General features: G+C 45.9%; 1 protein-coding gene across 1 annotated transcript in view; it reads right to left on the reverse strand.

The window, feature by feature from the left end:
* Window positions 1–27286, reverse strand: part of CACNA1G (calcium voltage-gated channel subunit alpha1 G) — a 274461-nt gene that overhangs the window by 92248 nt on the left and 154927 nt on the right. The window contains exon 9 of the mRNA XM_074971576.1: window positions 25210–25574. Within this exon, the coding sequence (XP_074827677.1) occupies window positions 25210–25574 (365 nt within the window). The remainder of the gene's footprint in view (window positions 1–25209; window positions 25575–27286) is intronic.

Below are 27286 nucleotides of genomic sequence, written 5' to 3' on the forward strand. Positions count from 1 at the left end.
GCGTTTAATCCCAACACATCCCGGACACTGGTTCTTTGTTTACAAGTGCCCTGCAGTAGCTTTAACCCTGGTAAGATGAGAGAGAAGTACAGGGACCTGTCAGCGGGAATCAGCCAGTCTCCCCACTCATTGACAGAAGGACCGGAAAGCATTGTTAATAATCAGCCCCCGCTCAGAAGGGCTTCACCTGACACATGCTGTTGTAAATCATCTCAGAAAGCAACATCCTGAGGTGACAAAAATCTGTAATTGGTGTCACTGCTCTGGCTGGAGTTCAAGCTGTGGGAAAATCATTCTGGTGCCAGAGAGGTGGTCTGGGAGCTGAAGTGGGGACTACAGGCGGCTTATGTTGTTTATCTGGCAGGAAAGCCATTAGATGTGAGATTTGAAAATAACCTGCTTCCTGCATTACATAGAGCAAAGATGTCACCCTGTAGCCCGCACCACTCATTAGTGGGCTCTCCGTATCCTCTAACTCCAGGCACTTTCAGAGCTGGGGGGGCGGGGAGGAGACAAGGATAGGCAGTGCAGATGCTGGGAGCTTGGTATCCCTCATACCAGCATCTATGCTATGGCAGAGGGTTTATCCTTTGCTTTCATCAAACAACGCCTGAGGAAAAATAAAATCCATCCATTTCCTCTTCCTCTGAATCCCGTCATGGCTCTCGACATGAACAGAGTCCAGATAACTCTCAAGGAAAAACCACCCATATTCAGTCTGTAGCGCTTTCCATTCAGCCTCCCTTTCATGAGCACCATATTCACCATATCTTTGTTTACCAAAGTACACGTGGCCTGAGACTATCAAAGCTGCCTATAGGGATTTGGACCTGAGATTCCCAGTTGAGGGTCCAAATCCCCATAGGCAGTTTGACCGGTCTCAGCTGTCCAGTTTCCACGAAGAGAGACATACAAAAATATGACTTTCAGAAGACTCTCCTGACATAGGGTATGTCTACACTGCTGTCAGAGGTATGACCGCAGCACACATAGACCCACCAGAGCTAGCTTTGATCTAGCGAGTGCAAATACCAATGCAAAGATCTGTGGATCTAGAACCCAGTGTTGTAGGATCCTAGGCGGCAGATGCCTCCACATCACCCCCCAGAGAGCCAAGCTGAGCAGCACCCAACAATTACTGGATTCATAGATATTTAGGTCAGAAGGGACCATTATGATCATCTAGTCTGACCTCCTGCACAACGCAGGCCACAGAATTTCACCCACCACTCCTGCGAAAAACCTCTCACCTATGTCTGAGCTATTGAAGTCCTCAAATTGTGGTTTAAGGGCTAGATACTGCAGGAAATGCCAGTCAAAGAGGCCAGAGTGACAGAACTCTGTGGCTGCCTGATTGGTACACATCAACTATTAACTATTTAAACCAGGAAGTTGCCCAAAGGACCCAGCTAAGCAACAACGCAGACTCTGCCTTGCCATTGCTACAGGCCTCGTCTTTTGCCCCATCTTGCTCCAGACTCTTGCCTTTGATCCTGGCCCAGTGGACACTACTGGGTGAGCTGCCTATGCCTCGGTCACTACAACTAACACAGTGAGCTGCAGCAGCATGAACTTCCGAGTAGGCTGTACCAGCTTGCCCGGGACCCTGAATAATTATGTGAGTGGCTAGCTCGCGCTGAAGTCTTTCATGCTGTTGCTTCACTGCTATTGGTACTCACACTAGCTAGATTAAAGCTAGTAGAGATCTCTCCTCACGTGCTGCAATTCAAACCTCCAGTTGCAATGTAGACATACCGTAAGAGATGGTGAACATGTCAAGTGCTCTCTTTAGAGCTATTGACATAATATGCCTGGGATAGTCAAAGATTCCTGACAAAGAACCAGTTGCTAGGATATGTTGCGAAGTAGGAAAGAGAGTTACACATCCAAGATCAAGTTGTTCTTCCCCTCACCATCATAAACAAGAGGGTTTGTTTCAACTTCTCTGAGAGGGCCCTGAATTTTGTGGGAAACTGCTGATTTTGGAAAACACAAGATTTATTTGGTTTACGATAATTCTCAGTGCAAAACATGAACCTCACCTGCAGCACAACACCACCTGCCCACCAATTAGATTAAAGTGCATCTATCATAGATTGAGATTCTTCATTCATAGAAGATTTTGCTAATTCTCTCATCGGCGGCAGCAGCGACTAATTAAAAGGAAAGCACCCTACGATTAAACCACAAGCACCTTGAAAGAGTGAGATCTAAGTGTGATTCAAATGGAATCTCAAATGCGGTGGACCAGATTTTAGCGGAGGCTTTGGTAAATAAGAAATTCTGTTTCCCGAGCACCCAGTCTTACAGGCTACATAGCTGTAGTGTCTGTGAGACTGTCCCGGATACATCCAATGCTATGAATGGTGTGTTTGCATGTGCACTATGGTCCATTTGTATCAAGCAGTATGTTGACACGCTCTGGCTGCACATATGATGTGAAAAGACAGCACAGTGTCTCTCATAAAAGCCATGCGGATGATCAAATGTAGGTTTTTCAAGCCTCCTGCAGAGGAAAATATCTGAGAGCATCACTAAGATCTTACTATCGCCGTCAAGAATTGAGCCATTGAGGGCATCCGCTATGGCTGTAAGAAAATGATTTCTGCTGCTCTGGCTCCTGTTCTAGGAGACTGCAAATTTATCAGCCCAGAGCCTGGGGTGGGGAAAGGGGGGGAAAGATCTCTGCAGGGCACATGGTGTCTGGAACTCACAAAGATTAATTCATTTCTTTTTCCCCCCCAATAAGCAGAATGATTCAGATGGGATGAAACCTCTCTTGCTGCTCACGGGAGAAGCGTATTGAGCCCTGCTTACAGATTTCAAACTGTGCAAGTTAGTGGGAATCACAACGGAGTCAAGTAACATGGGCAACTGGAGCTTTTGCTGTCACACATCCAAAGCCAGGCTCTCCCAAGCTTAGCCTGAAGAGTCTAGAGAGAAGCAGTCAAAAGCACTCCTTGCAGTTCAAAGACATCTCATCTTGGCAGGAGCAATCTCTCTGGATTGGATCAGTTATTGTCAGTCTAAGATGGGGCCTCCTGAAGAGAGGGCTGGGACCCAAGGACTGCTTGATCCCAACTGGCAGCGAGCACAGGGTTAACACAGGGGTACAGGGATCCCCTGGCTTCACCAAAAGAATGTCACGTCAAGTGTCTAATGAAGGCGTGAGTCACACTGGTCATCATAATGATTGCTAGATATATGTACAGAAAGTATGTGAGGAATTATGTGAATATGATGTTCTCTGTGCCGGTAGTTAAAGGCAAGTCACTCAAAGGTAGCATGCATTGAGACACTTCTCCCGAGAGGAGGTGGGACATATTGAGTCAAATGTCAATGAATAGCTTGTGGAGACTACAGAAGAAAACAAACAGGAAGAGGTAAACAGCTGGGGTCAGAAGCAGGGAAAAGGGGCTTGTTTTCAAGGGAAGATCAAAGATCAGAGATGCTCTGGAATCCTCCAGTCTATGAAGACAAGCTGCCTCAATCGTGTGAGAGGGGGGATTTCAACCATCCTGGGTGAAACCTGGGAAAAGGACTTGGAGCAATCTATCTTGTAGAAGACACGTGAATGCCTCGTGCATTAAGTTTAGGCTCCAGAAAGGAGGCTATGGTTTTATTTTATACGTAACCATTTGTTTCCAATATTCTTACTTCCTATCACTTGAACGTCTGTTTGTTGATAACTAACTTATTCTTGTTTTCACTATAAATACACTGCTAGATCTATCTCAGTTCTGTGTGTTAAGTGGAGCGATGATCCTGAGTTGAATCTTGGATGCTGGTGCATGCTGTTCCTTTGGGATTAGAGAATCTGAGAGCTCTGAGAGTGTTCACCGGAGAGGAGGCTGAACACACCGGGGGACGCTCCGAGGATTCAGGGGTCAGTGTGTGCCTATCCCTAACCTGCACAGAACACGCAAGGCCTGCGGGGGCCTGGAAGGCAATGCTTGTGTTACCTGAGGCTGGTGGAGTCAGGGAGCTGAGCCAGGGCAGGCAAAGACAAGACTTCCTCGTGCTAAGGGCAAGTGGTAGCAAGGTCCTGCACAACCCTGAGTACTCCCGGGAAGCATCACAAGGGCCGTGTGCTCGTCTTGCAAAATACAGGAGGCACGGTACATGTCTGAGAGTGACTGTCCGTGTATGTGATGGGAATGGGCTGTAGGAAGAAAGGATGGGTTTGTAGTTAAGGCCCTGGACTGGAGCTCAGAAAATCTCCCAGCTCTGCCAAAGATTTCCTGGGTGACCTTGGGCATTTGATATCTCTAATCTGTCTTGGCTAAGGGCAAGTTAAAAGGTTGCTTAGGCTATGTTTGCACCGCACATCCCCATCCTTTGCTATCCACAGTGTTTTCTCCATGTCCCCTTTGTAGCCTCCTTGCACTACTAAGCTGAGTGACTGGCACCCAGGTCTAAGCCTATCCCAAGGGAGAGTGTCTTCACTGCAAACCCTCCCCCTGCCTTATTGTGTCCTCATTAATTCTGCAATTGTCTGTGTTTTTTCTGGGGGCACGTCCCATAATTCTTTGTGCTGAGACACCCTATGATTTCCCCCAGCAATTGTGGGAGAACTTGTCTGTCCTTGCGGGGAGGGGGGAAGCATGGAAAGGGCAGTGGAGCACTGTCAGCACTCGAGTGGCTCAGTACCCTACATCTTCACTTCCAAATGGGCAGGTGCCAGCCAACATTAAAGCAGAGCCCGCGTTCTCACCTACACTCCCCATTGCATAAAGTAGCCCAGCTTAAAGTGCCTTCAAAACACAAGCCAGAGGTTTTTCTGTATGGATGGTAGTGGGGGCTGGGCTAAAATCAGGGTAAGAGCCTGGGTTAACTGTGCTGTGTTGACGTGTCCTTGGGGTTTTCTGTAGTACCCATCACTTTGGTATGTATGCGCTTATTTGTTCGAGTGCATTTGTTTGCTGACTTGAAAGCTACCCTAGTAAATGCCAAGTGACTATACAGTGGGTACATCTGAGGATTAGTGAAATTCTCCGGAGTTCGCAACTTTTAATTTCCCAGTTACAGTTGACAATGAGATGAGAGTGATAGGAATTATGCAGTCTGAACAATATTTCTCTCCAGTACTTGCCTCCTCCCTTCCTCCATGGGCATCTGAGCAAAGGCCAGAAAGCTCCAAAGAGGATTCTACACTTATCCCACTAACAATAACAAAATCAGTCCTGCCACAACGCAAGGGATGGACGGGGATGATCTGCCAGAAGGTCCCTTCTGATCCAACTGATTCTGCCTATTGTGCATCCAGAAGATGATGCAAAGTGCTCAGCTGCTAGAAACATTGCAGAATAAAATCTCTCTGAAATCATTACCATGGCAACCTAGGATTCCAAAGGAAAGATACAACAGAGAGAGAGAAAAGAACAACCTCAGCTATTTCCCAGGAAATACCAACAACATTTCACTGACTCATCATTTAAAGATATTTGATTTTTCTTGTATAGCCCTCGCCCCACTCAACAATTTTAAGACACAAATGCAAGATTTCTCCTCCGGCCACTGGGTTTGACTCCACTGCATTAGAGAGCTCTCTGATATCTGTGAAGACAGATGAAATATATGGATCAGAGTCAGATTTACAATAGGATACAGGACAAAGAGCCACAGAGTAAAACAAAAGGACCTTCAAATCGTTGGGAACAGCTGCTAATGCACAAATGGGGGAGCTTTTTTTTCCGTCTTATCCCATGTCGCAATCTATACTGCTATCCAGTCATCTCCCAGATTCTTGCATGCCGCAAGTTTGAGAAAAAACCGGATGCATGGTAAGACATGATACACATGGGGAGAAGGGGACTGGTTGAGTTCCTAGGGGACAGGTGTCCAAGTCGCTAAAAAGACACCAGCTTTACTTGTTCCCCTTGATGACAACTCAGCTTAGAGGCCAAGACCTGGCTGGGCCTGTAGAGTGAACTCTCTTTTTCACCCCTAGAGCTCCGGATTGAAGCAGTTTTGGCAGATCAGCATGGGGAAAGCTTCCACTGCAGCTGCCCATGCTGCACCAGCTCTGTAGCTAGGGTGGACACCGGTCTTCTCAGCTGCCAATCTGGCATTGTTCAACAGCATTAAACTCACTGAAGGTTCCCACCCTGTGCAATGCTACATGGGTGGTGAGGAGGAAGGGTACAGCAACCCTCTAGCCTATTCTCATCTATCCTCATTAAACTAACCTGGCAGAGACTGGTGCTACCAGGGCTTTCCCAAAGCTCACTCCTGGTTGACACTGAGCCTTGTTCCTGTCACTGGTATTTAGTCAGCAGTTCGCTCACTCAATCTGCTTCGGATAGTGAGATGAAGAGACTTCCCAGTGTTGAGTTAAGGACAGGCAATTCCCCATCTCCTCACATTTCAGATCAGACATACATTTGGTTGAAACTGGCTACTGGCTCTGTTCTAGTGGGACGGCTGTCAGAAGCAAAGAAACATTCACAACCTATGAGCATCTGCCTCCATCTGCAGGGTCTCCTGGCTACATCCAAGAGTAAATACAAACCCCCTGCCCAATTCTCCCCAGCCAGAGCTGGGACCCCCCCCCCCCGCCATGCATGCCCACTGAGTGGCAAGGAGGCCTTCAGTATCATACGCTAGAAACAGCCCAAAGCTGCCAAGCTTTATCTTTGATTTAGTTGATCTCCTCCAATAAACCATAAGTCTTCTAAACACCCTTTCCTCTCTTCTCGTCACACCCATATACTTCATTACTTCCACCATGGCTGTGTGCATCTGTACAGTTCTGGAAAAGCTTCAGAAGGGTTGAAGCAGCTTTCAGGGCTTCCCCCTGTCCACCCCTCCTGTCCATCCCCAGAACAGTTTAGGCAGACTTCAGAAGCTCTTCGGCGCTCTGGACATCCTCAGAAGTGCTTCTGTTCCCTTCAGTAAATATAGCTCCTCTTAGCTCCAGACCGTCTTGCTATTTTATAAATAGAAACTCCAAGCCATATTTTTGGCAGTGACATTCCTTGTGTTTGAGGGCCCATACAAGGAAATGACTTTAGCTGTTGTTGTTGTGTCTGTTGATGACTTTAACCTGAGTTATGATTAATCAGAACCTGATACATTCTCATCTTTCTACACTGATCTTCTGCCTAATTGGTTCAAAATAAAGCGCTCTCTCCATGGAAGATGGTTCAGAAAGAAACAGGATTGCAAGGACTTTTTTTTTTTTTTGAGTGGCTTCAGCTCCTTCATTTTTTACCCATCTCACTGATACAAGACTGTCACCACATAAGCAGATAGCATGTGCTTCCAGGAAATCTTGGACTGTGTTCAGACTTCACTCAACTCTGCACCTCTCCTCTCCAAATCCACCCTGCCATGCCAGCCTGGTCACATGCAGAAGGGGGCAGCATTATTCAAGTTTATCTCCTCTCCTGCCCCCGGAGTACATGTAGTCTGGGATTAGCAGCCATTTACAAAGAGGAACTGACAGGTGACTAGCTGAACCCGTCTCAGTTTCATCTCATCAAAATATACAGACAGGAGATTTTGCCACAGACTAAACTGATACTGAAACCTGTAAGAGCTGAACATCTGATGCCATAATCAACATGCTGCAAGAGCCATTCAGAAGATGGTTTCCCCTCCAGGTGAACTAGTTAAACAAGAGGAACTCTCCTTCCTTTCTGTCATGTTCCGTCATTTCTTCCATCCTCCTCTCAGGCCATGTCTACACTACAAAACAAGTCAACCTAACTTACATCAGCATACAGCTGCCACAGTAACTATAACACTTGTGCAGGTCTACACTTGGCTCCTTGTGTCAGCAGTACACAACTTCCCCAGGAGCGCTTGCATCAATTGGACTGTCCATGTGGGGCGGCTCCTGAAAGCCAGTAACAGTTGGCATAAACAACGCAGCGTCTACACTGACGCTGTGTCAACTTAACTACATTGACCGTGACTCTACGTTACTCATGGAGGTGGAGTTAAGTTAGTGTAGTGGGGTAGTTACATTGGCAGGAGCGAAATTTAAGTGTGGACACTTCCATAGGTAGGTCGACGTAAGCTGCCTTGTGTCTGCCTAACTCTAGTTTAGACCAGACCTCTCTTCCTACTACTCCTCTCCCTTACACTTACCATCTTGCCCCTTCTGAACTCACACTCCTTTTGGGAAGGAGAGATTGTCCATTGATTAGGACATTACCCTAGGACTCAGGAGATCTGGTTCAACTCCCTGCTCTGCTACAGACTCCCTGTGCTGCCATGGACAAGTTACTTAGGCTATGTCTACAGTGCCCCACAGTTCAGACTATGGGGGTGTGAATAGCATTGCGCACCGACGTGCTGGGCTGCAAATTCCCTGTGCGGATCCTGCGGGTGGGAACGAATAGGTTCCTAACTCACATTAACATGGATTGTAAGGTGCTCAGAATAGACAGCGACAGGGACCCTGTAAGTGCAGACAGGCTTTCACTTCCCATTCCAAACTTTCTGTTCATTTTAACTTGCTTCACTGGGCTGCTTGACCTTTGCAGCTGCATTATTGGCAGTCAGCTCTTCCTGTCGTTGGTGACAGGAAGGGTGGCCTCTAATAGGGCCAATTCAGCATAGGACACCCGAGAGAGAGAGAGAGAGAGAGAGAGAGAGAGAGAGAGAGAGAGAGAGAGGAGAACTGTAGCAGTGAATGGATTTAAGGGACAATGGAAAGCATGAAGAGCAGGGGCAGACCACCTTAACTGAGGAAGGAGTCCAGCTGAGTACAGGGGCCATAAGGAAAATACCTACAGCCTAGAAGCAGCATGGGGCTGATGTAAATGGCGCTATGTTGTCCTCCCTCACAAATCCTGGCACTGGGGAGCGGGCTGGGTGCACAAAGGGACATACCCCGTAACACTGAGCAGTCTGGGGATTCTGAGCTGCTCTGCTGCCCATAACCAGTCCTGGAGTGGGGCAGGGGCAGGGGGAGGGGAAGAGGATCTGCTCTGTTTTAGCTCGGTTACAAGCCCTAGAAGCAGCAGCTCAGAGGACACAAAGGTTGTCTTCAAATCACCTTTGCCCCACAACTCCTAGAGCTGTGCCTTCTGTCCTGCATCTTTCAGGAGACGCAGCAGAGCATCTCTGTCCTAGCTTGAGATTTCAGGAAGATTAGTATCCTCAAAAATGCACGAAAAACATGAACTGGCTCTTCCCTCTGCCCAGCTTTTGAAGGAGCTTAAGCTGAACAAAAGCTACATTTCCACTTGGTCACACCTGGTAAGTCCTTGAGATTTAATACCCTCGATTTCTAATTCATCTAAACTAAGTACAAACGTCATTCCCCATTAGCACTCGAGAATATACCACGGGAAAAAACAGACTCACCCTGTCTTTGTATAGCTCTCATGGAGCTTTGCTGAAACTGGGTTTCTTATACAGGTAACATTATCCCTAATTTTGACTGTCTTCCATGGAGGAAAAGCCTATTGTTTCCTAATGACATCAAGAAACAATTCAACCAAATTGTCTCCAACAGGCACGTTTAGCAGATTGGAGACAGAGGCTTTTGAACCTTGGTTCCCATCCTCCTCCACTTTAGGGAGTTAAATAGGGCGACAATGGGACACAGCGTTTGGGTAGAGGTAGAATGAAGTAAGATAAGGCAGCAGAGGTGCTGGGACAAAGCTCTGGAGTGAGACAAGAAGAGTGAAAGAGAGGATTAAATATGGGTAAATCACACAATAAATAGTAACTAGACAACACTTACAAGCAAGAACATCAGCTGGTGTGACTCGACAGAACTACATGGGCCTCAGTGGAGCTACATTGATTTACATCAGCTAGGATGTGGGTCAAAGTGGCACATGTAAGCCATGAAGAAAGAAGGAGAAGTCCCTGACTACACACAGATAACTGATTTGTCATCCACACCAGGATGACACAGTAAGGTTTGAGCAAGTACATCATCTCCCCCATTTCATTGAGTCCAATTCTGAGAGCAACGCTGAGAGCAGAGAGGACATGTGGGTACTATTGGCAGTTGAAATGAACAGCTGTAAATGACAATCTGATAAAGCCTGTGTAGTCCTCAGTGTCTGAACAAAATGAACAGGATAGGATTGATACTTTCAGCTTCCCATCAAGGAATTACAGAAGACTTTAGCAGAAAAGAGAGGACAAGCGAGCCACGTAGCCAAATATTCGGAGAACTGAAACTTCTTGCCAAAAATTCCAAGCCTGTCCCTGTTGTATAAAATCTCCTGTAACCTTCAAATCCAACTAACTTCCAGAGTTTGGGAAAAGTCTTCTGGCTGAGCCAGACTTCCCTCTTTTCCATGTGCTTGGTCTCTAAAGCAACATTGTTTTTTTGTGTCTTATTCCAGAAGGCCTTTGGGAATAGAGTCAATAAAGATACATTAATTCCACCAAGAGGCCATCGATTCCTTTTATGTATCGAACACTTGCATGACCCCATTAGGCCCATGCCCATGAAAACAATTAGCCTCTGTAACAACAGAGAATGGGTTTTGAAAGTCAGCCATCACTATGATTAACAGTTCTGACAGTTTCCATTAGCAGTGATTTGATTCCAATAGACTCCAACTGCAAACTTTTAATAAGGGTAAATACTGGTTAAAGGCAAGCTAATTAAAAGGAGCACATGCAAATCTATAGGGCACATCATTTCCCCGCAATCTGCATAGCCTATTCAACTGTAAGATTAACCCGATATTACAGATACAAGCACTGAGCTGGGAAAAGATGACAGGCTGCCAGGGAAGAAAAGCCTCAAAATGCTGCCAAAGTTTTGATCACATGGTTAAGAATAGCTGGTATGGGGCAGTGGAGATGTGTAATGAAGTTAAATAGAGAGGTGGGATATACACCAAGGCAGAGATACTGATCTCTCTATGAATTAAGGGCTCTGTATGAAGATACGAATGTACTGACTAATGGATGTGATTTATAGTGATCTCATGACAGAATCACCAGGGAAGGTCCCACTGCAGAAAAGCACATGCGTGGGGCCCATTTAAACGTGTGCTTAAATCCCATTGAAGTGCTTTTCTGAAAAGCTTTCCTTTTTCTTCAGTCAGGGCCTAATGGACTAGGTTCACAGAGCTCTCATGAGGAAGATGCTGAATTCGAACCAGGTTGAGCCAAACTGAAAGGTGAGGCAAAGTATTATGGGCCATATCCTCAAAAACAGCACAGTCCCCATTGATTTCAGTGGAATTCAGTGCCAATTTACACCAGATGGAGATCTGGTGTGTTCCATGCAGATGATCCTTCATGGTCATGTGCATGAGATAAACTTGAAGGGAAACCCACGTGCTAACAGAGCTGCATGACGCACAGAGCTAACAGTCAACATCAGGGAGAATTCTTGGACACAACTGTAAGGACTGGACAGAATTCCAGGAGGTATAAAATAGATATTAAAAACGTCACTTACTTTATTTAAACACCCCCAGATCTACTGATTGTGAAGGCCTGACACAAATCCACCAATTGAAGAGAATTCAGAATTCAGGCTTCTTTAGTCCACTTCATCTGGTATGGCAGGGGTCAGAGAGAGCACGATGTTCCATGCTCTGACACAAGTCACCAGCACAGTCAGCAGGAGAGAACATGCCATTAATGCAACTTACCATGCAATTATTCCAAGACCTGGGTAAATCAGTTTGGATAAGACAAAGGGTGACCTGAGCCCTGCTCATATTATATCAAGGATGTGGCTCTTCCAGAACACAGCAGACAACACAACATTGTGATCCTGAGATGCTGACGTTCTGCTAAGTTCCGCGTTGAGCTGGAAGGAGCTGCCCCAATACGCCCAACCAATTGCTCACCCCCAGCCATTAGCTGCGTTCCGAGACTTGCCTTGCCTTAAAAAGGAGGGGAGCTCAGGAGTACAGTAACCGCAAAGCCCCTCTAGGGCTTATCCTGAAAGCACCTTGCAGGACGGGCCCATTGTTGGACTCCATGACGGCTGCAGACCTCACATCCATAGCAGAGTTTTACACTTAACCGTCTGAACTCGGCGCTCAGTTTAAATTAGTTCACAGCATCTTTTAAAGATCCTTGATCACTGACACCTCAGCCTGCCCAATCAGCAGCAGCCTCAATGTTCTTCCACACCTGCCCTGTCCCTCCCTTCCCCCTCTGATCTATCCTCTCTCTTTCCACATGGAGTTCAAACTCTTTGGGGTCACTGAGGGCTCTGCCCTGTCTGAATTGCCCCCTCCCCCCAAGACTGTTTTTTTCACCTGTCTCCTCCTTTCACTCTCACCTTCTTGCCCCTTTTCAGCCTCTCTGCTTGGAATTATACCCCTCTTCCTTTGCAACCAGCACCCCGGCCCTCCTCCTGCCAATCCTCCCCATGAAACTCACTCCTTTCCTGCTCCTGAGTTTGGTGGTGAAAGTAGGTTGAACCAGCAGGGGGAGTTCTCACCACATCACCGAGGAGGAGGAGTGGGTTTGTTGCCCCCCAGCCATCCAAGGCGAGAACGGGAGCGCTCCCTCTGCTTCCCCTTACCCCTGACTGCATTACCTATTCCTCTCCTCTGCCCTACCCTACAGACCTTTTAACCCTCACACCTCTCCTCTCTTCCCCTCCATCAGGGCTTAATTTCTGGCAGGGCTGAGCCCTGGCACTTCTGGGATTGGCAGTTCATAGCTCCGGCACCTCTGGGCTTAGTGCATCAGTTATGACTGTAAAAAAACAGCTTGAGCCCGAGCCCCAGCCCCTCTTTCATTACAAATTAAGCACCATCCTCCATGTTACCTTCATGGCCTAGGAACATCTTTTTTACCCCATCATCTCACTGGGGCAGGGCCCATGACTGTGGACAAGCCCTTTAAAGCACCAGGCAGAGCTATGGTCCAATTATGAATGTCCTTTCATAGGGCACTATAAACCAGTATGACGAACTCACCAGCCAGAGCATCCAATCAAGCTCTTAACAGCAGCAGCATTTCAGGTCCCCTTCTTCCAGGATGGGCATATTTCTCAAAATCAAAAGGGTCTCACATAAAAAAAGGGCCCTTCCCCTAACCAGGGTCCCCTGCAGGTCTCTTTGCCAACAGAGCTGTTTGTTGGGCTTTTATCTAAGGCCTAGGTGATGTGCAGAGTATCATCTTTATCCCTGGCATCACACCCATCACCTGGGAGGTGCCTCATTAGTCACAAGTGGGGCTAAGACCACCTCTCCCTTAAAGGGCCGACCCACCCAAGCTGTGACACGCCAATACAGCTACGGCTCTGGCAGCAGCTGTGTGAACTGTGTTATTTGCTACAGTTGTATTTGCATTTCAGAGTGTTTGTAAATATGTGGGCAGGGTTCTCTTCCTTTCCTGTCCAACTGGAGGGAGCCTTGTGTTCACAGAACCATGGACACGTAGGGCTGGAAAGGACCTCAAGAAGTCATTATGTCCAGGCCCCTGCACTGAAGCAGGATTGAGTAAACCTAACCCATCCCTGACAGGTGTTTGTCCAGCTTGTTCTTAAAAATCTCCAATGACGGGGATTCCACAACCTCCCTTGGAAGCCTGTTCCAGTTCTTAACTACCCTTATCGTTAGAAAGCTTTTCCTAATACCTAACCAAAATTTCCCTTGCTGCAGATTTAAGCCCACCACCTCCATGACCACTGAAGACAAGGCAAGAAAACAATTGATCCCAGTCCTCTTTATAACAGGCCTTAACATATTGGAAGACTTACCAGGTCCCCCCTCAGTCATCTTTTCTCAAGACTAAACATGCCCAGTTTTTTTAATCTTTCTTCATAGGTCAGGTTTTCTAAACCTTGTATCATTTTTGTTGCTCTCTTCTGGACTTTCTCCAGTTCATCCACATCTTTTCTAAACTGGGGCATGCAAAATTGGACACAGTACTCCAACCGACGCCTCACCAGTGCTGAGCAGAGCCGGCAATTACCTCCTGTGTCTTACACAGACAGTCTTACTAATACACTCCAGGATGATATTAGCCTTTTTTGCAACTGCATCATGTTGTTGACTCATTCAATTTGTAATCCACTAGAACCCCAGATCCTTTTCTACAGCACTATTATCTAGCCAGTTATTTCCCATTTTATAGTTGTGCATCTGAAGTAATTTGCATTTGTCTTTAATGAGTTGTGTCTTGTGATTTAAGACCAATTCTCCAATTTGTCAAGGTCCTTTTAAATTCTAATCCTGTCCTCCGAAGAGCTTGCAACCCCTCCCAGCACACAATCCACAATTGTGATAAATACACTCTCTGCTCCATTATCCAAGTCACTAATGAAAATATTGAATAGTACTGGATCCAGGCCTGACCCCTGTGGTACCTCACTAAATACGTCAATACCTATTTGACAGCAAACCACTAACTACTCTGAGTATGGGCTTTCAACCAATTGTGCACCCACATTATATTAATTTCATCTAGACCACATTTTCCTAGTTTGCTTATGAGAATGGCATGTGGGACTGGGTCAAAAGCCTTACTAAAATCAAAATGTATAACATCTACTGCTTCCCCCCTTCCACCAGGCCAGTATCTCTGAAGAAGGAAATTAGGTTGGTTTGGCATGATTTGTTCTTTGCAAATCCATGCTGGCTATTCCTTATAACCCTATTTTCCTCCCTGTGCTGCACCGGTTGTCTAAGTATCAATAAAAAGTATCAGACCCATCACCATGAGGCAACTAATTAATCACAAGCAGGACTAAGACTACCTCCCTTAAAGGGCCAGCTCACCTGTGAACGGCACTTTATAACTCCAGTTAACTAAACTTTCCCCCAAGACTCAAAGCAAATCCTGACAATATCTGAGGTTCAATACATGTAACATTTTCCTCCCATTACCCCACCTGTTTCTACCCTGACTTCAGACAGAAGCAGAAGTTCCTAGATACCGTGTAGAAGGCTGTATTTGGGTCACTGGTGTAACAGGCCTGAATCTCTAACACAATCACTGCAATGGTTCCTCCAAATGCACTAACTTCTCTCATATTACTGCAGTGGCGGAGACCCTTAATCCCCCCGATTACAATCTGCACAGACGTTACACTCCATAATGTCGATTAGGAATATTTCAGTTTTACACAGAATTTTCTCCTGATCTTGATTATTTACATAAATAAATATAGACCCTTTAATCCATTTTGTCAGCGAGTTTTCCTAAGACACCTTGGCACAGATGGCTGATACTTTCATGCTGCAGAGGTTATTAGGTTGTACCATTACTAGTGACACCATTACATCATTTGTATAGTTTCCTACTCAAGGCCCCTGCAGCTTGATGCACTAAGAATTAAGCTCTAGACACTAAAATGAGCTTACGCAGAGCCTGGAAGATTACTTTTGCCTTCTGCAGATTGAGTTTGCACATCAGCTTGTGTTTTGTGATGCTGCTATTTTGTGGATTCAGATAACATATTGCCACAGCTGATAATGCTCCATTTGGAATGTTCCTGTTTAAATTGCTGTCAATTGCCTCCCTCTCTCACCTCTTGAACAATCACTTACCCTATACTCTATGTTTCTATCCTGAGGCCCTGTCCCAAAGAGTCACCCTTATAATTTGTCTGATTTGCCTTTAAGAAATTCACAAAGATGATTGATGGTCCTGAACCAACTTCTCCTTCCTGATCAGGACACACCTGAACTTCTGGATCCACAGGGACTATAACGAGCCAGATCCAAGCCCCAGATCTGAGCAAACTGGAATTTTGGAAAGTTCAGACTGGAACTTTTTAATATAGACCCTGCCTCCAGTCTGTTACATTATCAACAGTAAAACACAACAGAAGATGGCAGATGGAATTCAAGAACTACTTACAGAAATGAATACGTTGAGTACATTTCACATGATGTGAGCTCAGACAAGGAATATTAGAACATTCAGGCAGTTCAATGCAACCGATGTTATAAAAAACTCCGCCTTAAGGAAGCCCTTGCTAAATTCCACCCTCTGTTTAAAAGAAACAGTTCAGCATCAGGCCTTGCAGGAGGCTTGAGCATTTCATTTCAAGGGAAGGCTTTAAAAGAGAAGCAATCAGGCAACACGATTATGGCCAGAACTGGGGGGGAAAAACCCAAAGAAATATTCTGTTTGAGCAGGACATGCCTTTGCAAAGCAAAAGAACAATACTGGCCCCATGAACCTGGATCACTGCAGAATCTGGGCTTCCAAAAGGCAAATGATTCAACTGGCTCAACAGTGAACAGCTCAATTTCAGCATGTATTTAAAGTGCCTCGGTCACAGTTGTAATTCTAGAGACTAATCAATTTATTTGAGCATGAGCTTTCGTGAGCTACAGCTCACTTCGAAAGCTCATGCTCAAATAAATTGGTTAGGCTCTAAGGTGCCACAAGTACTCCTTTTCTTTTTGTGAATACAGACTAACACGGCTGTTACTCTGAAAGTTGTAATTCTCTATCAGGAGCGAACAATTTCTACCTGCATTTTCATTTGGTCTCTTCCTTTTTCTTCTCATTTGTTTTGAGCCTTTTTTTAAAAAAAATAAATTCTCAGTAAAAATCTAGGGACTTTAAAAAAAGCAGTTTGCCTCAATTTGCTTTTTGGACCCTGATCCACAGCCTAATAAAGTTAATCGGAAGACTCCCATCACCTTCAGTGGGTTTTGGATTGAGCCCTTAAAGCACTCCTGTGAAGTCTAACTATCACTGCTACCAATGACCTGACATGATTGTAGGCTGCTCCTTCCACTTTGCAATCTGGGACCGGGAATGGTTTAATCGTCTGCAGGCCGCCGTCTCTCTGCTTCGTCATTTGGGCTCAAGCCTGGCTAAACGGGCATTTGGCTGGTTTTACACAGTGCCTTTCCACAGCCATGCGGTTTGCAATAGGAGTCTCTGCCTCACGCGTCCAATTTGATGTGTCACCAGGATGTGTCATCGGTAAAGCTAAATTTTTGTCATGGATATTTTTAGTAAAAGTCAGGGACAGGTCACGGGCTTCCGTGAATTTTTCTTTATTGCCCGTGACCTGTCCCTGACTTTTACTAAAAATATCCATAATAAAATGGGAAGGGACTGGGCAGCTGTGGGGTGGCTGGGAGCTCTGGGACCCCCACCACCAGTAGGGACTCAGAGCTCCAGGATCCCGCCGCCACCAGCAGTGGAGGGAAGCTGCATGGTCCCCCTTCCCATGTGGTGGGGAGCTGTGGGGGTCCCCCTGTCCCCCACAGTGGCTGGGAGATGTGGGGTATTTCCCCCCCCTCGCCTGTGGCGGCGGCTGGGAGTGGCGGGGTACCACCCCTGCTCATGGCAGCTGAGAGCTTGGGAGCCTGCTGCCTCAGATGGTGGGGGTACCTCACAGCTCCCTGCCGTGCAGGAGGTGGTGGGACCCTGCAGCTCCCAGCCGCCAGGGCTGAAGTGATGGAAGTCTTTGGAAGTCACAGATTCTGTGACTTCTGCGACCTCAGTGACAAAACTGTAGCCTTAGTCATCGGGTCCCCATGGGGCCTCCCAATGGTTCTCTTAGCTCAGTCTGTGATCACTGGACCTTCAGATTGATTTATTCCCAGCATATCAGGGTTCCTCTTTTCAAATCAGGGGTCTTGTCCCTTGGGGAGGTAGAGGATCATACATTACATATCCTGATTTGATATGTGAAAGCCTCATTGTGATTGCAGTGGTGCAGATTCTCTTTAACCAGGTTGATATACAGTGCTGATGCACTGTAAATATTCGGCGTGTGATCCTGGGCATTCAGCACTTATAGTTCCCTTAGTGCACTGAACTGTTAACATGAGTCTAGAGAGCTGAAGGCTATTCAGCTCCTCGGTGAGCTGGTCAAATTTCCCCATGAGGAATAGCCAGCAAGTCCTTAAGTGGTCACAAGTCCCATTCATCCCACTGAGCAACTGGCATTTCTGTTCCTCCGCACTAGGTGAGCCTGGTAAGGACTGAATGGTACATCATGCTGCGGCCACAGGTAACTGACAGCCCTTTCCTTCCATGGAGCAGGTTAGCTTCTTGAAAGACCGTTTTGCTGAGATTTCAGATTTTAATGTTGGCTGGAACACTAACAAGCTTAACAAACAGGAGAAAGAGCAAATGCAGCTTTAACTGGCGCTCATCTTGACAATCTAATGATTTGTCAGGATCCTTCCTGAAAAAAAGCCTTCCCTTTTTTGCTGTCACCCAGCAATCCGACATCTACTTAAGTTACAGAGATGAGAAAATGAAGTGTGGGACACATACATATATATACCCAAGTGTTGGTCACATTACATGGACACACAGACACATGTCCTCATGCCCACGCAGAATATACACATACTGTATGCTGAATAGACACATATAATCCTAAACACAAATTGCTAGCTGAATACTTACACACACTATGTGATTCCTATATCAAACATGCTTACTGATGGCTGAATACAGAGTCACATACCAAACAGGTATCTACTGTTACCTAAATACAACACACCCACACATACACCAGTACATGTACATATCTACAGCCAAGAGGCAGTATGGTCCAGTGACTGCAGTGCTGGCTTAGGATGTACGAGACCAGCGTTCTAGTCCCAGCTGTGCCACTGATCTAGTGGGTGACAGCCAGTAAGTCATTTCACTTCCCTGAACCTCAGTTTCCCTTCCTACGTGTCTATTTAGACTGTAAATTCTTTGGGAAGGGACTGTACAGTGGACAGCTGTGCAAATAATTGATTTTTCAATTCACTGGCCATACCAGAAAAATTGGGAAAAATTATTTGCGGGTTGAAATGTTTCGGTTTCAAGATTTTTTAACTTAATAAAATCAAATTCAATTTCAAAACTAAAGGTCATTGCGAATTGAAAGGTTTTATTTCCAAATGTTGAATGGAAACTTTCTGACTTTCCCCCCACCAAAATGTTGTTTTTTCCCCAATGAAATAATTAAGGAAGTTTGACATGAATTCAGGAAATGGTTTGGTTGACTTGAATTTGCATTTTTTTGACAAAAAAAAAAAGGTTTTGGCCAAAAAATTTCACGCAGTTCTAGTACAATATGGCTACCAAATAAATAATAAAAATACAACTAGCAGAATACATTAAAACAGATGCTATGTTGCATGCCTACTGCTGGCTGAATCTATTGAAACGCACCCCTATCCAGTACTGCTGCTGAATACATTCACTGGCATGCAAATACATATACTACTTAGGTTTGAGGGCCTCAGGCCGTAAAGGCTTTCTATAAACTCATTCATTCTTTAAAGTTCCTACATGTGCAGAGCTTTGACGTGTACATTGCCACTTTCTGTACAGCTCTGTTTCCTTTCCATTACAGGTGTTGAACTGCTCCGTGGAAAAACAATCAATTTACCAGTCATATTAGAATACTCAGCAACCTGGAAAAGGTCCCAAGCCTGCCCAGCGCAGCCGCTGGACAGTGTTATGTGATCTTAAACACACTTTAATTTCTTCATACTCTATCCAGTACTTTCACACTGTATCTAGTATTCAAGAACCATAGCTATAGTCCTGAGGGCGGCTGGGGAATGGGACCTTCTTTAAAAAGGGAATATGCACATAGTTAAAAACATCCAGGTCCTAATCTGACCCTCATGCCAGTGCAGCGGCAGGAACTCCAAGTGGCTGAGCTGAAGCGTGATTTGATGTGAAATAGTTGTGTGTGTGGGGGGGGAATCAGTGAATCACTCAGATGGGTCATTTCAGAAAATGACAGAACTGAAAGCCTAGGTTCTTAAGCACAAAACACTAATATATTTTAAAAAATGTAACACCCACCTCCCACAGCACTAGCTAAACTTACAAGGTCCGTTGAAGTGGTTAGCAAATGGGGAGGCGTTGTGTTTAGAACTCCTGGCCTCCTTTCTCTGCTCTGTGGTGCATTAAATGTGCACAGTGACTTGGTTCCCTTAATCTCAGCTTGACTCCTTATTGTTCCTTACCCCACCTACCACCCAGAGTGTAAGGGAGCCTTAGTTATAATTTACAGGCTGTGGAGCTGTCTGACAGCATGAGTTAAAGTAGGCCACTTTAAATTAAAAGCACTTTAAAGCAGGCCACTTTAAATTACATCCTCATGTTGGTTTCCTTGCAATTCTCCTCTTTTCTGGTCCCCTGACCTTCAAATGATACTAGCTTAGATTCCTATTCACTCTCTGAGATGTGGGGGTACAAATTCAGAGGTAATGTGCAGCGGGGAAATGCAAGTTGGTGAGTGACAGTCTAAGGGCCTGTCTACACTGGGAAAATTTTCTAATGCATTTTAAAACTCATTCAGCAAAACAGATTTTTAAAGCAGCTCAGTAATGGAATATCCCCATTTTACCGATAGGGAAGTGAAGCACCGAGAGACTATGGGTACATCTACATCTGAGGTGTGTTTCCCAGTTCCCGTAGACATATCCACACGAGCTCTGCTTGTGCTAGTGCCTAAAAATAGCCACGTCCCTGCAGGTGGTGGCTCGGGTTAGCCGTACCCGTGGACACAGCTAGCACGGGTGTGTCTGCACAAGCTGGGAATCACACAGACCAGCTCAAATGTCAATGCACCCTTTGTAACTTACTTGCTGAAGGTCGCTTGGGATTTCTGAGGCAGAACAGGATCTTTCAAGTCCCAAACCAGTGCCCTAACCCCTGGGCCCTCCTTTCTCTCTAGTAATCCTGGTAATTAGTGTGTCTGTTCCCCCCTCCTCTAAGTGCCATTCTTTTGACCCGGCACCATAAAATATGTCCTGAGAGAATTTAGCCTAATATAGCCTGGCTCACTCAGGACTGGATGTGTGAAAAGCCCATGCCATAAATATTCATTAAATAAGCAAGAGAGCTTAATATAGAAACTCAAAGTCAAGTACTCTTAAAGCCCCCTCATTTCTTTTCAAACAATCAGCCAATGAAGATAAATTTGGTGAGGTCGATCACTTGCACTTTCAGGCGAAGGCTGTAAATCTCACTTTGTAAAAGAAAAATCACAAGTTTCACTGTTTATAATCTCTGCAGAAAGACCTGGGCCAGCATTTCTCTGCCCTAATTCCCAGTCTCATAACTGTCAGATTAGGAAACTGCCGCGTATAAGCCTCCTGAGTTTACAGAAAAACACCTCTTTGCTCTCTGCCACCACTTTAATCGGATGAACTAATAAACACATGATTCACTATTCATACCAAGTGCCTGGAAGAAAGGAAATGGGAACAGAAGTAGTTTCAAAAAGCCATCTAAAGAATCTTCCACTCACAGCCCCTGGGGTCCCTCCCTTACCTACCAACTTCATCTCATTACCCGTAATTTACCACCTCTTTCCCCTCATAATCCTTTGGGCCCCATCTACCAGCCTATGGTGTTTTCAACATTGTCTCAGAGCCCATAGGGCTGTTCATGCTCCCCTGTGGTGTCCTTTGACAGTGGTAGCTCCTCAGAGTCGCAACACTGGCACTGGCAATGTCAATTGTTTTTAATGGCAGATAAAGGGAAGGAGGGATGGGGCAGATATGGGAAGGAACAAACTGGTAACCCTCCCCGGATGATGCTTGCACTTCCTCTAAACATGTGTAAGAGCAGTGGTGGACTTGCTTGAATACAGTCTCAGAGTACATGGCATTTCCATGCTGCTTTTGGTCCAACATAGTTTCAATGAGGATGAGTCTACAGGAGCTTCTCACGTGCTACTCTAGCAGAAGTAGCTTTCCTAGGATCTTCCTTTCCCCAGGGCCAGGGATCTATTGTTTGGATTAAGCAGCATCTCCAGCAGCACTAAAAATAAAACTGCACATTCAAGGTACTGGAAGAGCTTTAGAGAGAGAAATGTTCCAGAGGAGGGTGACAAATTTGTGAAGGCATCCTGTCGCACACACAAAAACTGCACTTGCATGGGCAAATTTTAAAGGTGCAACTTATCATGGGCACCAAACTTGGTGAATCAGCCCTTAGCAGTTTCCAATGGAATAAGACCAAAATAGTAGATTTATATACAGACGACATTTCTGTCTTTACCTTTAATTGCAAAAGGTTCAAAAAAGGGCAACAAAAATTATTAGGGTATGGGACAGCTGCCATATGTGGAGAGATTAATAAGACTGGGATTTTTCAGCTTGAAAAAGAGATAACTAAGGGGGGATATGATAGAGGTCTATAAAATCATGACTGGTGTGGAGAAAGTGTAAATAAGGAAGTGTTATTTACTCCTTCTCCTAACACAAGAACTAAGGGTCACCAAATGAAATTAATAGGCAGCAGGTTTGAAACAAACAAAAGGAAGTATTTCTTCACACAACACACAATCAACCTGTGGAACTCCTTGCCAGAGGATGTTGTGAAGGCCAAGACTATAATGGGGTTCAAAAAACAACTAGATAAGTTCATTGAATATAGGTCCATCAATGGCTTTTAGCCAGGATGGGCAGGGATGGGGTCCCTAGCCTCTGTTTGCCAGAAGCTGGGAATGGGCAACAGGGGATGGATCACTTGATGATTACCTGTTGTCCATTTCCTCTGAAGCACCTGGCATTGGCCACTGTCGGAAGACAGGATACTGGGCTAGATGGACCATTGGTCTGACCCAGTATGGCCGTTCTTATGTTCATCTATCAAAATGGGAAATATGAATTTTCCATCCTCTTCTTTATTTTGCCCCCCAGGTTCTTCAGAAACAGTCCCCAGATAATAATGAAAGAATGATGAGTCTCCAATACCATCAGACACTTGCTCTCCCAGCGGTACAGAAATATTCCAGTAAGCTTACCAATTGAAGGTGAAACAGCATGAGACTAATTCTACCTGTAGGACTGCAGAGTGCATCTCCATTAAATACATACTGAAAACAAAGGTTAGCCAGCCATATTGTATTAAGAGTTCAGAAAGAATGTACTGGTTTGAAGAGACACATTTAGCACACTGAGTGGGTCGGAGTCTTCCTAATGTTTGGTCACTGATGCGTTAATACCACAGGAGGACACTGGAATCTGGAATTATGTCTGCTCAGTTCGCAACTACTGTGCTGACACAGGGAGCTATAAACAGTGGAAGAAATGCCTTTGCTTCTAACTGCAAGTGACTATACAAATAAGAAACATGTCAGAAAAAGAGAAAAGTAAACAATAAAGGCTCAAAGTGCAGGGGAGTTCCCAGAAAACACTGGCCATAGGACAGGAATTGTTCTACCCAGTTCTGATGTCCTGGAAACTTCCTGTGCATCACTGGTTAGAGGAACAAATGGAAAGGGCCTTGCTATCAGAACATCTCTCTCAGTCCTGTATCAGTGGAGGTCTGTTGGCTACCGTACATTCCTCCAGCGACTCGTCTAATGAGAGACTTGGTGTAACAAGGGTTTTACTGGGCGTAAGCACAGAGCCACCTAAGCTCTTCTACCAAAAGTCAACACAGAGCTCACCCACAATAACCCAACAGTCAGGCCTGTGCGCACATGCCCCTGGGTAATACAGTCAGGGCCCAATTTTCAGAAGAGGCGATATCAGGTGCTTAGATGTCTATGTGTCATACAATGCACCCACCGAACCATGCATTAAATTGTTTGCAGATACATCACTTGGGGTGAAAAACCAGAGACTGAGTGGAGATCCCTTTGAAAGCTGGGACCTCAGTGTACCAGAGGAGAAGAACATGGCAGCATCTTCTCCTCTTAAAGACTAGCTATGGGGACTAGATATGTGTATCCTGGACAGGAAGCCTCTTGCCTTCAGGGACTAGGATGTATGAGACAATAGGTTAGAGACTCCGAAATTAGTCTACTTTGGATTCACAGGATAGTTGCCACAGCATCCATTGGAGAAACAGGAGCATTCATTGTGAGCTGACCTCTCTAGGGGAGTGGGAATAAAACCTTCTTTCATGCTTGCAGTGGCGCTGACCCTTGCTGTGTGAACCCCAAAGTCTGTTGGCCATGGGCAACATTGCTGGGATTGCTGTGCTGGCCTAAAACTGAGGCTCTCTGCTCGTTCCCTGGACAGGAACAGTGCAAGCAATGCAAGCATCAGCGCACGGCCCGGCCCATGGGAGCACCTCCGGTTAGCTCAGCCTTTGGCCTCTCGGTTGAGATTGCCAGCAAGGGGTACTATTGGGATGGGCCTGATCCAAAGCCCTAGATCCAAGCACTCCAGACTTTTGGGGACATCTGCACTGGAACTTTATGGCTTGGGCTCATCCCTGGGTTTTTTGTGATGTATCCTCCAGGAAGGTTGGTTGAGGCCACCAAACTGCTGTGAGATTCTGTGGTACAGATCCATCATCACTATTGGTCTGAGGAAGAGCTGAAGTCATGATCTAAAACAGGGAAGCTGGAGCATGCTGCAAGAGAACTAAAACCCCAAAATCCAAGGGCCTGTTGCTCACTTTCAGTAAGGCCCCTTTACATTGACTGTAACTGAGAGTCAGGCCACAAACCTCCCGCCCTTTCCATCCGAACGGTTCCGAATGTCCTAGGGAGGTTTTCTGTAGGAGGAGCTGCCACTGACTTGCAGGGCTACAATGCTTGTGTGGAAGTTACTCACAAAGCGGAGATTCACCATGAGAATGGAACACTACCAGGCCTGATCAGTGCTGAGGTTTAGGAGTAAGCATTAGATTGAGACAATGTGTGTACTTGCGTGTACCAGACCTAACGTGATAAGAACCCATGAATGGTGCCAGATCAATAGGCCCCGGAGTTCTCTCTGCAGGCATAGTCCAGTAACAGCAGAAGCAGCTGAAGACTGAGATTTTCCATACTTTCCTGCCAGCGGGTCTGCCTGGGAGACGCCACCACTAAGGATAGGAGGTAGCTCAGCCTCCGTGGCCCATGAAATACACAGCCTCTTACTGAGACAGCTACAAAGAGCATTATTGTGTGCCGATTTGGGGAGTGGTTTGGGGTTTTTTATGAGGACACCTGCTCACTGGGACATGGCCTAATTCCCATCAGCTTCATTTCACGTAGGCCTGCAAACAGCCATCACATGGGGTCAACTTTTATGTCCACTAGCCTGGGCTGAATTCAAAACCAGCAACACAGAGGCAAAAGGCTCCCTATACCCCTCACCAAACCAGGGCTCCAACACTCGCTACCGCAAAAAGGAAGAGCCATTGAACAGCAATTGGTAAAAACATAGCCAGGCCTGGCAAGCAACTAAGCAGGGGTCAAGGTTAATCACGCGGCTCATGGTAAAAAAAAAAAAAAAAAAAAAAAATCCCCCCCGCAAGGCTACGAGAGCAGGAGAAGACTGTGCTAATGAAGTCTCCATGCTGAGCCCTCTCCCTCCAGGGAGCGTCTAGCTAGCCTCTGTACAACACAGAATGGGCTCTGCTCACCTGCTCGTGGTACTCGATCCCCATGCTGAGGGTGTTGATCAGAATGGCAATCATGATCCCCCGGCCAAAGTACTTGCTGTCCACGATCTTCCGGAATGTCTCGCACACCACTTTCCAGAAAGCCAGGATTTGGCTGGTTTTCCTTCCCTTGGTTTTCCCTCGCTGAGGGTCCCTCTGGTCGCTGTAGTGGACGTCTTGAGTGAATTCATACACCCCCTCGCTGTCCGAGTCTGCCGTCTCATTGTCCGTGAGCTCCAGGTCACGAGCCAGAGTCTTGATGCAGTAGGGGCAGCTGTCTGGGTTGCAGGAACCACTGTCCAGTTTCACACACTGGCTAGAAATTTTGCAAGAACTTTGACAGGCACCTAAAACACAAATAAGCCGAGGTAAGAGGAGTCTGTTCCCTGCATGCTGGGTCAGGGAAGCTAAGGGTTCAAATGACAGGAACTCCACATTCATTTTATTACCATGTGATGCTCTCTGTCTAGATCCTCCTTGTACAGGCTGACAGGAGACCGCTTGGTCCCTAAGTCTGCATGAAGGCCAGAGAGAAGTTATATTCTTGCTCCTTGTCACAGCACTGGCCCTTTAAGAGGGAAAAGACCAAGGCAGCTGTGGCTAGTCAGCTGACCACCAGCTGGGCTATCAGAGAAGGTGAGTCAGGCCTGAGAGTCAGTCCCAAAAGGGGCAGAGAGAGCTTTCACTGCATGCTCCCTGAGACTAGGGAAACGGGTCAGACAGGAGACCTGGGTAGTGGGAGCAGGAGCAGTAGGAAGTTCCCTGGGAGTGGCTGCTGTAGTGGGAACCTGGGAGGGGGGAAAGGGTTTCCAGAGAGAGCGCCCTGGGAGGCCGTGCTCAGTGAACAGAGCACAGGAGAATCCTGCCATAGGCCCTAAAGCAGGAGGAATTGAGAGAGGCAAAGGGAAAACGCCCCTGGGAGCTATAGCCCAGGCTGGACTGAGGAGCTGTGTTTGTGGGGTTTTTGCCTATATTTGAGAAATAAAACTGCCTGGAAAAGAGACTCTGGGTTTGGCAAGGGGTCCTTTGTGGGCTGGGGACAAGCTATCACCCTACACATCCATAAAAGCTCAGAGCTTCTCTTTTAGACTCAGGGGCTGTTCAGCTTCCTCACTCCCCTCTCCAAGATCCCAGCGCCACTCTGCTTTCTCACTAATGATATTATTTATTCCCAGTACCACCCACAATTGGAGCTGGACCACATCTGTCAGCCAAAAAATGCGAAAATCAGTGACACCAGAACATTTCATGAATTCGTGTCAGTTTCGCCCGTTTGTTTCAAAAAACAACAAAAATTCCGAAAATATTGAAACGTTTGGTCTTTTCATTTTGAAATTTTCTTCACATTTATTGAAAAAAAAGCCCAAACTGGGCATGGCATTGAAACGAAACATTTCATTGTGGGGAGAATGAAACATTTAGTTTGACACAAAATAAAAAAAAACTTTAAAAAAAACATTTTGATTCACCAGAACTGTTGAAATATTTTGTTTTTGATTTGACCCGCAATGAAATTTCATATTGATTTTTCAGAATTGCCAGGGAACCAAAAAAATCAGTTATTTGCTCAGCTATACCCACTCTCCTTTTCTTATCCTTGGTCTGTGGGGGCAGGATCCACAGATCAGGATCTGTCCTTTAGAAGTGTTTAGAAAGCACATAGCGGGCATTACAGCTAACAAATAAATAACAAGGCCCGATGCCTGTTCTGAGCATCTCCCAATTTCAGGAATTATTCTCTTATAAACCCCAGTTGCTTAGATTCCCCCAACCCTGGTACTGCACGTCCCGAGCAGGTTAAAGAGGGTCATGCAGAAACATTATACTCCAAGGATCTTCCCTTTATACACTAAGTGGTTTTCTGCTGCCCACAGTGAGACATTTTCACCAGCCAAGGGATCCTTACCACCACATTATACCTTTGGCTATTAGGGCTAACAGAAAGCAATCAGCTCCTCCAGAACCTGGAGCGTTAGGTGTTGTAATTAGAGACAGTGCAACAGCCAGCGAGTGACTTTCATACTCCTGCTGTTTGCTGATACTTCAGAATTACTAACTT

The sequence above is a fragment of the Natator depressus genome, chromosome 14 (assembly GCF_965152275.1).
Source record: "Natator depressus isolate rNatDep1 chromosome 14, rNatDep2.hap1, whole genome shotgun sequence".
NCBI lineage: Eukaryota > Metazoa > Chordata > Testudines > Cheloniidae > Natator > Natator depressus.